Source organism: Chiloscyllium punctatum, chromosome 37 (assembly GCF_047496795.1).
Source record: "Chiloscyllium punctatum isolate Juve2018m chromosome 37, sChiPun1.3, whole genome shotgun sequence".
Taxonomy (NCBI): domain Eukaryota; kingdom Metazoa; phylum Chordata; class Chondrichthyes; order Orectolobiformes; family Hemiscylliidae; genus Chiloscyllium; species Chiloscyllium punctatum.
In genome coordinates, this window is record NC_092775.1 from 70,535,496 (window position 1) to 70,552,486 (window position 16,991).

The 16,991-nt window shown below is 40.4% G+C and overlaps 1 protein-coding gene across 1 annotated transcript in view; it reads right to left on the reverse strand.

Annotated features, from left to right (window-relative positions):
- Positions 1-898: 898 nt before the first annotated feature.
- The window catches only part of LOC140463195 (docking protein 5-like), a 447,686-nt gene continuing 431,593 nt past the window's right edge, over positions 899-16,991 (reverse strand). The window contains exon 8 of the mRNA XM_072556986.1: positions 899-2,337. Within this exon, the coding sequence (XP_072413087.1) occupies positions 2,273-2,337 (65 nt within the window). The 3' untranslated portion in view covers positions 899-2,272. The remainder of the gene's footprint in view (positions 2,338-16,991) is intronic.

Genomic DNA, 16,991 nt, shown 5'->3' on the forward strand with positions numbered 1-16,991 from the left:
TGTCTCTATCTCTGAACCAGGAGGTTGATTAGGAAATACTGAACATCGTTATACTGAGCCTCAATATTATAAATATCCTGGAACTCTCAAGTGGTTAGTGCTGTTGCTGAACAGGCTGGACATTGATAAGTGTCAGAATCTAGTTAATTGATGGCGGTCTTCTCAATTCTGCGTCTTTCCATCAGTGAATTCTGCTGGTGTGTGGGACAAAATAGTTTGCAAGCTTTGTCTCTGCAAAAATGCCCTCAGACTTGAAGCATTAGTGACAGATAATCATTTATGAAAGGGATTCTGAGTGCAAACTGGAAACCATTAAAGACCTTTGATCACAGTGACCAATCATGATAAGTCATCTTTATCTTGTGCTTTAAGTCAATATGGATGGATTGATATACCAGTTTGGAGTATCTTAGGGCTGTTGGTATCTGGTCATACACTGTCGCTGAGGCTGCCAGCTCCTTAAGTAAGAATCTTCAATTGTTAATACTGCAACATTCTTTTATTTGCATCTCTACATTGTAGATGATCAATACAGCACTCTAGTGCCATGTCTAAGATCTCTCTCTTCAAATACCAGAGTGATGTGATCAGTCAGTTCATTTTATGATATAAATCTTATTGTACCAGAAAGCTACTGTAAAGGGACTTCTGTAAGTGTTTATTAGCCCTGGTTTTGCTTTGAACCACTTAATGAGTACTGAGTATCTTCAAGTCAGTTAGGAGAAAGTGAGGACTGCAGATGCTGGAGATCAGAGCTGAAAAATGTGTTGCTGGAAAAGCGCAGCAGGTCAGGCAGCATCCAAGGAGCAGGAGAATCGACGTTTCGGGCATGAGCCTGAAGAAGGGCTTATGCCCGAAACGTCAATTCTCCTGCTCCTTGGATGCTGCCTGACCTACTGCGCTTTTCCAGCAACACATTTTTCAGATCTACAAATCAGTGCCCAATTAGATCTTACCTGCATTTAATCCTCCTTTGAAATTATTCGTATGTAAAACTGGTTAATGTAAATTGGGTGCCCAATCTGAATTGGCTCCAGTTTGCAGGGCTAACCTACCGATAATGGGGCTAATTCAGTTAAAATTAGGTTGATTATTTTCAGTTGCTTCTATGGACTTGCTGGATATTTCAATATAAATACCATTCGAGTTTCACTGCAGCAACCCAGTGCTGACAATAACTCCAACCCAAGCATTATACTTTCAGATGTTGATTGATCTGAATATTTTTGTCATTTAAATTTCAGAACATCAATTTTTGCAGCTCTTTTAACTTTAGCAGCATACAATTCCACTTGTTATTCCTTTGTTCCCTCTATGTTCTTCATGAAACAAACTTTTTTTAATTTTTGATTTACCATGGTTCAGAAAGCTCACTCAGTTTGGGTGCTACATTTAGAACTTCCATTTTGTTTATTCTAGTGTTAATATTTAGAATGATTGAGTCCACTAAGTCTTGTCTACCTCATGTCATGCTAGTGACCGATATTTAAAGACAGTAAGTGGTAGACATAGTCCAAGTCCAGAGCAATTTTCTTCAAACCACTGAAGACTATGACCTAATGCATAAAAAGCTATCAAACATTCTTCACTAAAATTTCACTTTGCAAAATCTTGAACCTCAGGAATTGTTCTTCTGAGTGAGTTTTCATTACTGGATTGGCAATTGTGTTCCAAAAATAATTAAACCGCTGTCAAAACAATAGCATTGTAATGCCGATTAGTTTGTGGACCTTAGACACATGTGGAAAAGCACAAGATTATATTTTTTATCTAACTAAAGCCTAAAAATAAACCTGTGTTAGCGAAACAATTGTATCTGTAATCATCTGTAAACAGCACCACAATATCCAACCACATGTCTGTACAGTGCCATGATTTAATGGCAGGTGATGAATGCATTGTTACTTTAAAAATAAGGATTTTTGTGATGCTGGTCAATCAGCACAGTCTTGAAGCTTCATGTTTAACAAAAATACTTGATTGTCATGGTTGGAAATGATGCTGTACTTTTTGGAACACAAGCTCAAAATCTTTAGAAAAAGCAAACCTCCCTTTCTATTCATTGTCTTCAATCCTCCTTCCCCTTTGAGTTACTCCAACTCTTGAAGAGGAAGTGTGAATTTGTAAAAGAAAAGAGGCTGTAAATATCCTTCAAGCCCCGGTCCATTTCATTCCATATTCCTCTTGCATGTTTCGTTGCTTCGTCGAGCAAGTTCAGTGTCACAGTCTGAAGCAGAGCCATTGAAAATGTTCCAGTTTTGGGAAGTATTTGTCAGTGCTGTGAGCTGTAACTGGGGATGGTTTCTGCACGAGGAATCCTCAGTGGATACGAATCATCTAAACACAACGTGGGAGTAAAAATATTTGTTTAGAAAATGAAGTATGCACAAGAACTAAAAAGCCTTTGAATGAACCTTAATTTGAATTAAATAGGATAATGAACAATGATTTTTTGATATCAAATTCCCTTTACAGTTTCAAAACATGACTCTTTCCATCAATGGAACATTTTTAATATCAATCCATTTTGTATCATCATTTATTTATTAACCTACAAAGCATCAACCAGTCTCTGGACAGATATTAAGGAAAATTGTGCTGACTCTTGGCAGAATAACATCGAATACTGTCAAAATTTACATTTGAATCATCTTCTTATCAAAGCAGAACCTACACTTCCATGTTCACTCAATTCATTTCCAGTGATTTAAAGATAGCCCATTTTTCAAGTCTTGTCAAGACTTCAGTCTTCTTCTAGGGCTTCAGGTGCAATATTTTAAAGAGGACTTTAAAAAAACACACACATCACTACCTTATGACAGAAACGTTTGTCACTTAGGAATGATGACCAGGCCATAAGTTCATTGCATGATATTTTGAGGACTTTGAGCTTTAATTTGCTGCAGGGAAGAAGCAGATTGCTGAAGCAAACCTCAGGGACAATGCAAGCATAATGAATGGCAATGCTGCTTTTTCTGAGGGCTTGTCAGCTGTATTGTACATTGGCAGCAATGAGCAAAAACGTTTATGCCACATCACATCTTTTCTCTTTTCCATCTCTCCTTAACAACATCAGTTGGTAGCAAACCAGCAGCCTAATCACACTACAAACAATGTCATTTTCTTTACTCGGATCAGGTCCCACAGAAATGGAAACTCTCCAGCATGTAAATGAAGTGATCATTACTCATGTACTCTGCAATATTCAAGCAAGTGCCAGATGCATGTACCTACACAATTTTAGCAGTCTTGATGATCAGAGTGAGAGTATTGATTTGATCTTTCATGCAGTACCAATGGAATTCTTAGTTAAACTGAAGCATATAGATGACCCAGTAGAGATCAACTAATCCAGCACTGACTGGGAATCAAAACAGGGGTTTCCCTGTCCTCCATGGTTCACAAGATAATATTGAGTAATCCTGGAGGGAAAATCAGAGGCTCTTTTTTAGGGCAGAAGGTTTTGGAAGCTAATGAGAGCAGTCTACACAGAGGGATTGCAACCAGAGCTACATTTGTAGCACCATGAATAGTTTGGACATAGGGGAGGAGGAAGAAAGGAAGAGTAATAATGATAAGAAATGCATTTATTCAGGAAATAGATGAGTGTTTCTATGGCTGTAGATATAATTACAGGTGGCATTTTGCTTCCCTGGTGCTAGGATTAAAAATATCACAGAGCAACAACAGGGTATTTTTTAGGAGGAGGATGAACAGCCAGAAGTTGTGGTCCATGTTGATACCGCTTTCTTAGGAAAGCCAAGGTTGGAGGGGTGGAAGGGTTACGTGGGTTAAATATTGTCCTTCAATCAGAATTTAGGGCACTAGGTATAAAGTTTGCAAGCTGGACCTCAAATGTAGTAATCCAGTTTATTTCTACATGCATAGGATTGCACAAAATGTAGGATAAGGCATCTGATTACTTTTTTGGAAAGCTGATGCGGGGATAGAGCTTTAGATTCCTTGGATTGGCTCTGGGGAAAGCAGCTCCTAGATAAGGTAGACTGGTTGCTTCTGAACATAACTGGTACTGATCTCCTTGTATTGGATTGTTCTAATACTGTTTTGGAGGACTTGAAAATAATTCAACAGGGGTTTAGGATTCAAACATAGATTAGACAAAAGTACCAGGGTGCACAAAATTCTTGGGGAGAGAGACAGCTTTTGTATGGGGGTGGCATGGTGGCTCACAGCGCCAGGGACCTGGGTTTAAGTCCAGCCTCAGGTGACTGTCTGTGTGGAGTTTGCACATTCACCCCGTATCTGCTCCTCCTATAGTCCAAAGATGTGCAGGTCAGGTGAATTGGCCATGTTAGTCTGCCCATAGTGTTAGGTGCATTAGTCAGAGGGAAATGGGTCTGGGTGGGTTACTCTTCGGAAGGTCAGTGTGGACTTGTTGGGTTGAAGGGCCTGTTTTCACACTGTAGGGAATTTAATCTGTACAGAACAGAAAGCCAATAGTCTAGTTAGAGTAAGGGAGAAAAATGAAGATGAAAGCAAGTTGTAATGCAAATACATGAATGCATGAAATATAGCAAATAAGGTTCGGGAGTTACAGACATAGATTGCCATATGGAAGTATAGTGTTGTGGTGATAACAGCAGAGATCTGGCTCAAGGAAGGGACAGAGAAAAAGATCTGACACTAGAATTGTTCAAAATTGATCAGGGTTACGTGCTGGATAGATTATTGATATTTAATAGCTGACAAGGCACCAAAATTGGAGAGGATGTAACTGAAAATATTGACTGAATAAAGACTGGAAATTGCAGGTGCACTGGATATAAACCTTCAGTATTCCCAAGATTCTGGGGGGTCTCAGAAACTTCAAAATTGCAACAATACAGTCTTGATCAAGTACAAAATGCTCAGAAAAGACAGGAAATTAATAAAAAGTGGAGGAGTGGCAGAATTGATTAAAGACAGCATTTCAGTGCAGGAAAATGACTTTCTTCCAGTGTGTATTAAGGTTAGAATCAATCAGGTTAGATCCAAGGAACAAAAGGGATGCCTTGCACAGTCTGTAGACAGCAAACTAGTGGGAAGGACATGAACAAAATGCAAGAAGATTATGGAAAGATGCCTACTTTGTAAAAGTAGTTAAAATTGGGAAGGGAAATGGGGACTATCACTAATGATAATTTAAAGGTGCGTTCAGAATAATTTCTTATAACTGTATGTAATCAGTTGGTCCTGGATCTTGGAAATGAGGTGGGCCGAGCAGATTAGGTGTAAATGGGGAGCATTGAAGAGGTGGTGGTAATGGATCATGAGGTTTAGGATTATGATGATAAATACAATAGGCAATTCACAGTAAGAATAAGTCACAGGTGGTGCTTTGACTGGAATAGGGCAGGAATGGAATCACGGCAGATTGGCTGGAACAAAAGGATTGATGGGAAAACTTTTAGCTGAACAATGGGTAACTTTTAAAGAGTAGATAGTTTAGGTAGAATCCAAGGTATATTCACTCGAAAGGGAAGGCAAACAATTCTAAAACACCTTGATTTAGAAAATATAGAAATTTAAAGTAAGGAACAAAAATTATGCTTGTGACAGCTGCCAAGTAGAATACAAAAGGTTTGAAGAGAAGTGAAAAAGCATAATAAAGAAAGAGGGATTATAAAGGATCCTGGAAGGTAAATAATGGAGATTTGCAAAGTCTTCTACATGCACATCAATAGCAATAGAGTGGTATAAGGAGTAGGGCTGATTTGGAATCAAATTTAAACATGGAGGCAATGGGTATAGCTTCAGTGTTAGATGAATTCTTTGCATCTGTCTTTACCAAGGTGGTAGTGCTACCTAGGTCATGGCAACAGAGAAAAAGATCCAATACTAGAAATGTTCAAAATTGATCAGGGTTAAGTGCTGGATAGATTATTGATATTTAATAGCTGACAAGGCACCAGAATTGGAGAGGATGTAACTGAAAATATTGACTGATAAAGACTGGAAATTGCAGGTGCACTGGATATAAACTTTCAGTCTTCCCCAAGATTCTGGGAGGTGTTAGAAGACTAAAAATTTGCAAACAATACAGTCTTGATCAAGAAAGTTTGTAAGGAATAAGCCCAGCAATTAAAAATCAGTCTACAGTTCCCAGGATGTAAAGAAAAGCCTGGGAACTACAGACCAATAAACTTAAAATCTGTGGTAGGTAAGTTATTTGAGAATATTCTGAGGGATAAGACACACATGCATGTGGAAAGACATGGTTTGATTAGGAATAGTCAGCATGGCTTTGTGAGTTGGAGATCATTCCTCACAAATTTGTTAGACTTCTCTGATGAAGTGAGTGGTGGACGTGATCTACATGGACTTCAGTAAAGCGTTCGACAAGGCTCCCCGTGAGAGACTGGTTAGCAAGGTTAGACCTCATGAAATACAGGGAGAACTAGCCATTTGGATACAGAACTGGCTCAAAGTTAGAAGACAGAGGATGGTGGTGGAGGCTTGTTTTTCAGACTGGAGGCCTGTGACCAGTGGAGTGCCACAAGGATCAGTGCTGGGTCACTACTTTTCATCATTTATATAAATGATTTGAATGTGAGCATCAGAGATATAGTTAGTGAGTTTGCAGATGACACCAAAATTGGAGATGTTGTGGACAGCAAAGATTGTAACCTCAAGTTACAATGGGATCTTGATCAGATGGGCCAATGGGGTGAGAGGTGGCAGATGGAGTTTAATTTAGATAAATGTGAGGTGCTGCATTTTGGGAAAGGTCCGAGGGAGTGTTACTGAACAAAGGGAGCATGGAGTGCAGGTTCATCACTCTTTGAAAATGGAGTTGCAGGTAGATAGGATAGTGAAGGAGGTGTTTGCCATGCTTTCTTTTATTGGTCAGAGCATTGAATACAGGAGTTGGGAGGTCATGTTGCAGCTGTACAGGACATTGGTTAGGCCACTTTTGGAATATTGTGTGCAATTCTGATCTTCCTATTGAAAGGATGTTCTGAAGCTTCATAGGGTTCAGAAAAGATTTACAAGGATGTTACCAGCTTTAGAGGATTTGAGCTACAGGGAGAGTGTTGTTTTCCCTGGAGTGTCGGAGGCTGAAAGGTGACCTTATAGAGGTTTATAAAATAATGAGGCGTATGGACATGATAAATAGACAAAGTCTCTTCCCTGGAGTGGGGGAGTCCAGAAGTAGAAGGTATGATTTTAGGGTGAGAGGGGCAAAATATAAAAGAGACGTAAGGGGAAACTTCTTCACACAGAGGGAGGTACATGTACGGAATGAGCTTTCAGAGGAAGTGGAGGAGGCTAGTACAATTGCAACATTTAAAAGACATCTGGGTGGGTATAGAAGTAGGAAGAGTTTGGAGGGATATGGAGCGGGTGCTGGCAGGTGTGACTAGATTGGGCTGGGATATCTGGACGACATGGAGGAGTTGGACCAAAGGGACTGTTTCCATGCTGTACTTCTCTATGACTCTAAGTGATCAGGAAGGTTGATGAGAGCAGGGCAGTAGGTGTAGTCTAAATGGAATTCAATAAGGCCTTTGATAAGGTTCCACATGGTACGATGTGTTGGAAGGTTATATCACATAGAATCTAGGGTGACTGGCAAATTGGATACAAAAATTGGCTCGATTGTAGGAAGCAGAATGTAATAGTGGAAGGATGCTTGACTGACTGGAGGCGTATGATGAATGAAGTGCCTCAGGGGTCAGTGCTTGGCCCATTGCTGTTTGTTATCTATATCAATGCTTTGGATAAGAATGTACAAGGTATGATAAATAAGTTTACAGATTACACAAAAATAGATGGTCTCATGGACAGGGAGGAAGGTTGTCAGAAATTGCAGCAGGACTTAGATCAACTGGCGAAGTGGGCCAAGAAATGGCAAATGGATTTTATTATAGATAAGTGTGAGGTCTGACATTTTTGAAAGTCAAATCAAGGTAGGAGTTTCATCAGAATGGTAGTGCCTTAAGGAATGTAATGGAACAGAAGGACCTTGGAGTTCAGCTTCACAGTTCCGTGAAAGTGGAGTCACAGGTAGACTGGGCAGTGAAGAAGGCTTTTGGTTCACTGGCCTTCATCAGTCAGGGCACTGAGTACAGAAGTTGAGAAGTTATGTTGCAGTTGCACAGGATGTTGGTGAGGCTGCAATTGGAGTATTGTATTCAGTTTCAGTCACCTTGTTATAGGAAGGATGTTATTAAACTGGAAAGAGTGCAGAAGAAATTTACAAGGATGTTGCCCGGACTCAATGGTCTGAGCTATAGGGAGAGATTGGACAGGCTTGGACATCTTTCTTTTGAGTGTAGGAGACTTGGGTGGGGGGGAACTTTTAAATGTATATACAATCATGAGAGGCATGGATAGGGTGAATGCACTCAGTCTTTTTCCCAAGGTTGGGGAATCGAGAACGAGAGGACATCAGTTTAAGGTTAAAGGGGGAAGAATAAAAGGGAACCTGAGGGGCAACGTTTTTCACAGAGGGTGGTATGTATTTGGAATGAACTGCCAGTTGAGGTGGGTACATTAACAACATTGAAAAGGCATTTGGACAAACACATGGATAGGAAAGGGTTAGAAGGAAATGGGCCAAGTGCAAGGAAATGGGGTTAATGTGGACAGGCCCTTTGGTCAGCATGGCCCAGTTTGGGCCAAGGGGCTTGTCTCTGTGCTACAGGACTCTATGACCAGTCAGTTTAATTTCAGTGGTGGGAAAGCTTCTGGAAAACTTATTTCGGTTACAATTCATAGTCTCATGGTTACAGAGGAGTTGTTGATGAATTTCCAACATGGATTTCTGAAGGGGAAATCTTTATGGACTACTTGCTGTGGAAGTAAGAGAAAGAGTCAATGAGGGTGACTGTTGATACAGCATGCATGGACTTTCAATATCATGCCACAGAACAGTTATATGAGAAAAGTTAGAGCTCAAGGACTGAAACGGACAAAGGCAACATGGAGATTAAGTTGGCCTGAATAACAGGAAACAGTATAGTGATCAATGGATATTTCTTGCCAGGAGGAAAGTTTGTAGGGTCTTGGTGTGTAGGGAAAATTGCAAATGATACAAAATCTTGGAAGCATTATAAGCTGTGCGGACAACAGTGTTGAACTCCCTAAGGGCATAGACAAGTTGGTAGAACAAGAAGATTGGTAGCAGGTGAGGTTCAGTGCAAAGAAGTGTGAAATTATATATTTTGGTAGGAAGAACATGGAGAGATGATATAAAGTATGAGATGCAAAATTTAAGTTGGTGGAGGAGCAGACGGTCTGGGTACATATGCACATGGATCACTGAAGATGGGAGGACACATGGAGAAACTAGTTAATAAAGCATACGTACCCTGGGCTTTATTAACAGGTCATGGAATATGTGAGCAAGGAGGTTATGCTGAACTTATGCAAGCATTTGTTGGACCTCAGCTGGAATACTCTACACAATATTCCAGGTACCACAACACAAGAATGATTGTGAATAGACAGTAGTACTGAAGAGGTTTACAAGAATAGCTCCATACTTTAGTTATGAGGATAGAGTGGAGTGGTTGTCATTGTTCTCCTTAGAGTGATATGAGATCTGATAAAAGCTCTCAAAATCATAAGATCTGGATGTGTAGATCAGAAACTGCTCCCACTTATATAAGGATCAAAAATGATATAGCAAAGATTTAAAGTGATTTGCAAACTTACCAAATGTGATGTAAGGGAAAAAAATGTTTCACACAGTGAGTGGCTTCGGAGTGGAATGCATTGCTTGAAAGTATGGTAGAGACAGAGTCAATCAGGGAATTCAAGAGGACATCGTTTTTACATAATAATTATCTAATTTGCAAAAATGTATGGAATAGGCAGGAGAATGCCTAAATCAGAATGCTTGTTGGAGAGTTATTACAGACATGATGCAATGAAACTCCTCATACACCACAACAATTCCGGAATTCTGTATTTATAAAGATATAAAGCAAAGAAGTTGGATATGTTAATGAAGGAAACTTAATGAGAAACTTGATTCAATGTTATTGCTGTTGAAGCACCAAAAAGTGAATGGTCAAAGATAAATGAAAAACAATATATATAGGTAGACACTTATGTCACAGTGACAGTGATAATCAATACTGGGGCATCTCAGGGAACACAAGTCACATGCTGGCATCAACAATGTTCAACTTCAAGCATAGTATTTAAGCAACACACTGACTCCTAGAAGTTAATTGTTGACCATATTTATGGGCACTTGCATACTATTTACAACACCAGTTTTGACGAATGCATGAAATGCATAACGTGTTCTTAACTGATAAGACTTGAATAATATATTTTGTTTTCTTAAATATATTTGTTCTTAATACAGAGGAACCTCGATTATCCGAATATCAAATATCTGAATTTCAGATGATCCAAAGAAGATCTCAAGGTCCCGATAGAAACATTACATCAAAGAGGTATTTCCAACACTGATCGTGTCTTTTGTTTACAATGATTAAAAATGAACTTGGCTTACTGAAATGCTGCCGAGAACTGCGCTGGACAGCGATGGGAGCCCAGGCATCATCTCCAAATGACTGACCATCTGCCCTGTCGGCTCTCCCCGCACTTTCCTGTACCTTAAACCCCCCCCCTTCCTCAGATAATTTCTCCAACATTGTCCTGTACAGGCAAAGGTGAAAGTTGTCAAAATGTTGCAGTAAAAAGTTGTGTATTTGGCTCTGTGTGTGTGTGTATGTGTGCTATTTTGAGACTCACTCCCCCCAAAGGCAGCAGCAGTCCAGTCCAGCTGCCTGGGTCGGGGGCACTGGGCGGGGGGGGAAGAGGAAGTGGACGGGGACTGATGGGGGTGCTAATGGGGGTCAGGGGCGCGGGGGTGTGGAGGGGGAGGTGACCGGTTAGGGGTGGGGGCGGATGGAGGGCAGGATTGGACAAGGTTGGAGGGCGGGCGGGGGCCGGGTTGGGGGGGGTGGCGGGGTTGGATGAGGTTGGGGGGTGGGCAGGAGGCAACTGGGGGGAGTGGGGCGAACAGGGGCTGGGGCAGAAGGGGGAGCAGAGTGGGCGGGGATTGGGTGGGCAGGGTGAGAGTTCATGCACAGTGTGCTGCTGCCTAGTCTCCTGAATGGGGAGCAAACTTAACAAGTGCTCACTGTGTCAATCCCATTGAACTGATGGAGGTGCACGGGAGGCTTCAGCAATGCTGCAGGTCCCTTACACACAAGTGTGTATCTGCTCAGAAACAAACCCTGGAACAGAGAGAGGGAGCATGGCAGGCAGAGCAAGGAAAAAGGAAACTTCAGAAAACTCTGAGCCTCAGAGAAAAGGCATTGAATCAATTAACCGAATAATCAATTATCCGAATAAAATACAGCCGCCCATTTTGTTCGGATAACCGAGGTTCCTATGTAATTACAGAAGACCGTTAATTTATTTTAGGAGAAGTACTGGTTACGTTATGGTGAGATAGTTGGACATGTCTCTTTGATCGATAAAGTGGAATACAGCCGAGGGTTGTTTTCTTTTTAATCTTTATTTTGTAAACCTAAATGCCTTCAGATATATCTTCAATATGCTTCAGCATGCTTTAATATATTGCAGTTTTGCACATTTTCACATTATGAATTGTTTAAACTCTGTTCAGTAACATAAACAAGATGACTAGAAAAGTTTTGTTTTTCATTTGTGGCACAAATGTCATGAACCTTGTTCTTAAAAACAATCGTCTCATCTCTTCCAAAGTCTGTAACAGTGACAAAATAAACTCCATTCTCGGTTGACAAGATAAATAAAATGACAATTTCATGCAGTTTGTCATGCTCCTTTGTCACCTTCTGAATTGATTCAGGAGGGATTTTGGAGAAGATATTAGCTCAGTGAAAATCGGTTCAGTTATATAAGGTTAAAATGAGGCCTATAAATGTGATCACTAGAATGTGTTTGTTTAAAAAAAAAGCAAATTCCAATTATCTAACTTGTTTCTTCCATTATCAGATCTATTCTGTTGGAAAAACTTCGTAGACATGGTGCAAATGGTGGGCAAATTTAACTCATTATCTGACCAGTTCCCTTCTTTTTCCCATTTTCTTATGTTTCTTTTTCATTCTTTTGAAACCTTCCACTGGCTTTTGTATTTATTTGAGTTATGTTTAAACTCTTCTCGTTTTTGAGAATAAAAAAAAGTGCACCTTGATTTTAATGGAGAATAGCTTCTTTTCTCCAGTCTGCAATTAAAGCTATTTTCCTAGCTGTAGCCACAAGATGTCACCATCTGTCAGATTCCATTTGGAATAGGCAGTTGTTTTAGGTTCACAAAAAAAGCAGAAGCATCTCCAATTCCACACGGATTTTAAATACAGCAGTAAGACATCAAGATGTACTGAAAAGGTCTTTTGCTTTGACAAATTCAAAACTTAAATCATGGTCAAAGTTGGCCACAGTTTAATTGGAGTACATTCTTTTCTCATAGAAGCAAAATACTGCCGATAATTTGAAACAAAAACAGAAAGTGTTCAAAGTACTCAGCAGGCCAGACAGTCTGTGGAGAAATTGAGGTGGATAGAATTTAATCCCCTATCCAATGGTGATTGAGGTGGGAGGGATTTATCAACAGGAAGGTGGCAAGTAGCTACTTTTCCAAAATACAGTGCTCCCTCCAATTACGTTTCCAATTCAACCATACTTTAATTCATTGAACAAATAGAATTCTAAAGGCTAAAGATGTATGGGGAGAGTGTTAAGAATATAACATTGTGAAAGAAGATCAGCGATGATTATGCTGAATTACTGAACTGGCTCAGTTGGTCTGCTCTTGCTCCTATTTTTGTGTTGCCTAAGAATTTGTTTCGTTCGTTGTGGTTAATTGTCAGAAATGCCGCCCTGTATCAAAAACTGAGTTCCTGATTGATAAAACATGTGGCACTTGATTCTGAAAATTCTGACAATTTCAGTCACTGTACAAAGTATATGAAAACCGTTAGCTGCAAGTCAGGGGTACACATTGTAATCTTGCAATTGAGTTTGTGCAAGTCTCAATTAATTTCCATCCAAAAAAACAACTTATGTCACAATTTTTTATAGAGTGCTATTGTGACAGAAGAAAAATATTAATAATATTTTCCACTACATTTAAGAAAAATGCAACTAGTGAAATATAACACAAAGATTTAGAAAAAGGTAAATGCCAGCTAAATTGAAAACAACCAGTAGTTTACCATTACAACCAGGAGTTACCATTACTTTCGGAATAAATGGTCAACCTTGTGCTTTAATTAGATATCGTGAATTAACTACATTCTTTATTGAGGAATTGCACTAATAAGTAGAAGAGTAATTTGTCTGCAATGTTTCGTAACGTCTCAGCTAAATTTCACTATGACCTAATAGAAGCAAAGCTAATTTATGGGAGAGATTTTCATTCCTTTTAATGTTGGAATGCACAATATTTCATTCATTACCTTACTTAGAAATAGCTAAACTTTAATGTCTGATGTACATGCTCCTTTGTTAATGACAATATGGTGTTCCTACAGAAATACATACAAATTTCTTGGTATTTATGGATTGATTATTTTATGGTCAGATATTACTTCAATTCAATCAATTTTCATTTTTTCTTCACCACATTATTGAATTATTTGATTGAAAAGTGGACGAACTACAATGTTGGTGTTTCAGTATGAAATGAGTCTTCATCTCATTTCTCAATATTTCAGTCAGACATTATTAATCAAGGTCTTAACTTTATGAAAACATAACAATCCTGATGGACTGGATATCAGGTGGTGAAACTGTGCTTTGTCCATTCTCTGGCTATTGTACTGAAGTGCTGTGCTCCAGAATGTGTTCCTCCAGAAGTTGCCGCTCCCATAGCCAAACTATTCCAGTACAGCAACAACACTGGCATCTACCCGACATGTGGAAAATTGCCCAAGTATGTCCTGTACATAAAAAGCAGGACAAATCAAACCCAGCCAAATACCGCCCCCATCAATCTGCTCTCAAACATCAGTAAAGCAATGGAAGCTGTCATTTACAGTGCTATCAAGCAGCACCTACTCAGTGACTCCCAGTTTGGTTTCTGCCAGGGCCACTCAGCTCCTGACCTCATTACAGCCTTGGTTCAAACATGAACAAAAGAGCTGAATTCCAGAGGTGAAGGGAGAGCAACAGCACCCCCTGACATCAAGGCTGCATTCAACCGAGCGTGGCATGAAGGAGCCTAGCAAAACTGGAATCAATGGGCATCAGGAGGCACATTCTCTGATGGCTGGAATCATACCTGAAACATAAAAGGATGATTATGGTTGTTGGTGGTCAGTTATCTCTGCTCCAGGACATCTCTGCAGGAGTTTGTTAGGGTAGTGTCCCAGGCCCAACCATCTTTAGCTGATTCATCAATGACCTTCCCTCCATCATACGGTCAGAAGCAGGGATGTATGCCGATGATTCTGCAATGTTAAGCACCATTTACAACTCCTCAGACACCGGTAGTAGTCAGAGTCCAAATATCTGGACAATATCCAGGCTTGAGCTGACAAGTGGCAAGTAACATTCATGCCACATAAATGCCAGGCTATGACCATCGACAATAAAAGACAATCTAACAAATGCCCCTTGGCATTCAATGGTGTTATAATCACTGCATCTCCCACTATCAATATCCTAGAGGTCATCATTGAGCAGAAACTTAACTGGACTCACCACATAAAAGACAGTAGCTGCAGGAGTAGGTCAGAAGCTAGGAATACTGTGGTAAGTAACTCACCTCCTGACTCCTCAAAGCCTGTCCACCATCTACAAGGCACATGTTAGGAGTGTGATAAAATACTCCCCAGCATAAGAAGCTTGACACCATGCAGGACAAAATAGCCTACCACTCCCTCCATCACCAATGCTCAGTAGCAGCAGTGTGTACTATTTACAAGCTGCACTGCAGAAATTCAAAGATCCTCAGACAGCACCTTCTAGACACTCGACTACTTCCATCTAGAAGGACAAGGGAGCAGATATATGGGAATACCATCACCTTCAAAGTTCCTCTCCAAGTCACTCACCAGCCTAATTTGCAGGTATATCACTGTTCCTTCACTGTCTCGGCATCAAAATCCTGGAATTCCCTCTGTAATGGCATTGTTGGTCAACCCGCAGCAGGTGGAGAGCAGTAGTTCAAGAAAGCAGCTCACTGCCACCTTCTCAAAGGGAAGTATGGATGGGCAATAAATGCTGACCCAGCCAGTGATATTCACATCCCACAAAAGTATTTTTTTTTAATTACTCTGGAGAAAGTGAGCAAAAGGAAGCAGAGTGTAATCACAGTTATCCAATAGTGCCAGTTATTATGGAACATATTCTGTTCTATTCTAAGCTTGGTCACTTGGTGTTTATGTGGAATATTACAATGCTTTCCCAATTTAAAAAAAAAACATATTCGATAGGCTTCCTTATGTTGCACTGGAAGCCAAGTCCTTAACTACATCATGGTTGAACCCAGAAGTGTCATCAGGTCATGATCCATGCTGGAAATGATGGTTACTTACTTACTTACAGTGTGGAAACAGGCCCTTCGGCCCAACAAGTCCACACCGACCCACCACCCACCCAGACCCATTCCCCTACATTTACTCCTTCACCTAACACTACAGGCAATTTAACATGGCCAATTCACCTGACCTGCACATTTTTGGACTGTGGGAGGAATCCAGAGCACCCGGAGGAAACCCACGCAGACACGGGGAGAATGTGCAAACTCCACACAGTCAGTCGCCTGAGGCAGAATTGAACCCAGGTCTCTGGTGCTGTGAGGCAGCAATGCTAACCACTGTGCCACCGTGGTCTGCAAGTCCTGTGAAATGTCATGTGCAAAGATGTTGCTAGATTATTCAGTTTGTGGGAAAACAGAATTGCTGATGAAGCTTAGTCATACACATTACTGCTCCCAGTTCTTTATTGTTCTTATGTTGATCGACTATGCCTTTGTGTATTCCTGCAGCTCCAATGCACCAAGCACCTTTGCAGTTATATCTATTAATCTCTTCCTGTATGTTGCACCTTTTGAACTTTTCATCTGTATCCTTGCCAGAACTTGGGCGCACCCTCACCTTCCAGCAAGCTGACCCCAGTGGAACCCAAGCTGAAGGCGATTTGTACTCAATGCCTCATCAGGCAGGAGATGAGTGCTACAGCAGTAACATCAGTGTACCCATCATCTAGATGTCTTTGGGGATGCTGGTTCAAATTCTACTATGGCAGTTTGTTCAAATTTAAATCCAGTTATTAAAATCTAGAATTGAACATTCATGGTTGTAAAGGTGACCAATTGCCTTAAAAGTTCATCTGGTTCATTAATGTCCTTTCGGGAAATAAATCTGCCGCTTTACCTGGTCTGGCCTACATGATTAATGTGGTTGGCTCTTAACGGCCCTCTGAAATGGGCTAGCTTGCCACTTTGGGTCCCAGAACAATTGAAGATGGGTAACAAAAATGCTGATCTTTGCAGCAACCCCCAGCTTGCATGAAGAAATTTTAAAAACTCCCCGTTTCTCTACCTTCTAAAGTGTACACAATGTCAGTATCCAAGTTAATGGTCCTACTTGTCAGGCCAAGTGACATCACAGACTTTGAGTAACTGAAAGGCACAAGGTTAGGCTTCTGGGAAAATATAGTTGCAGGTAAAGATAAGTCATGCACATTACTACACCTACTTCATAATTGTTCTTATGTTGATCAACTATGCCATCATGTCTTCCTGAAGGGCCAGTGAACACTTCAAAAGGAAGGGAAGAAACAAAAGAAACTGATTTATTCCATATCTCGTGTAGTTAACAGAAGTAGTTGTTTAAGTGGGATGTTCGAAGGAATATTAGGTTGAATTTGATCCTTTAGCTTTGTTAATGACTGCAGCCGGTCATGGCACTCCATTGATGGAAAAGCACCATCTCTTCCATTGGAGTCTGGATGTATAATTGTGTCTTCCCCTCACCAGTTAGATACAGCCAGGCAGAGTCTCACTCAGTGTGTTTGGTTGATGGTTCAACAGT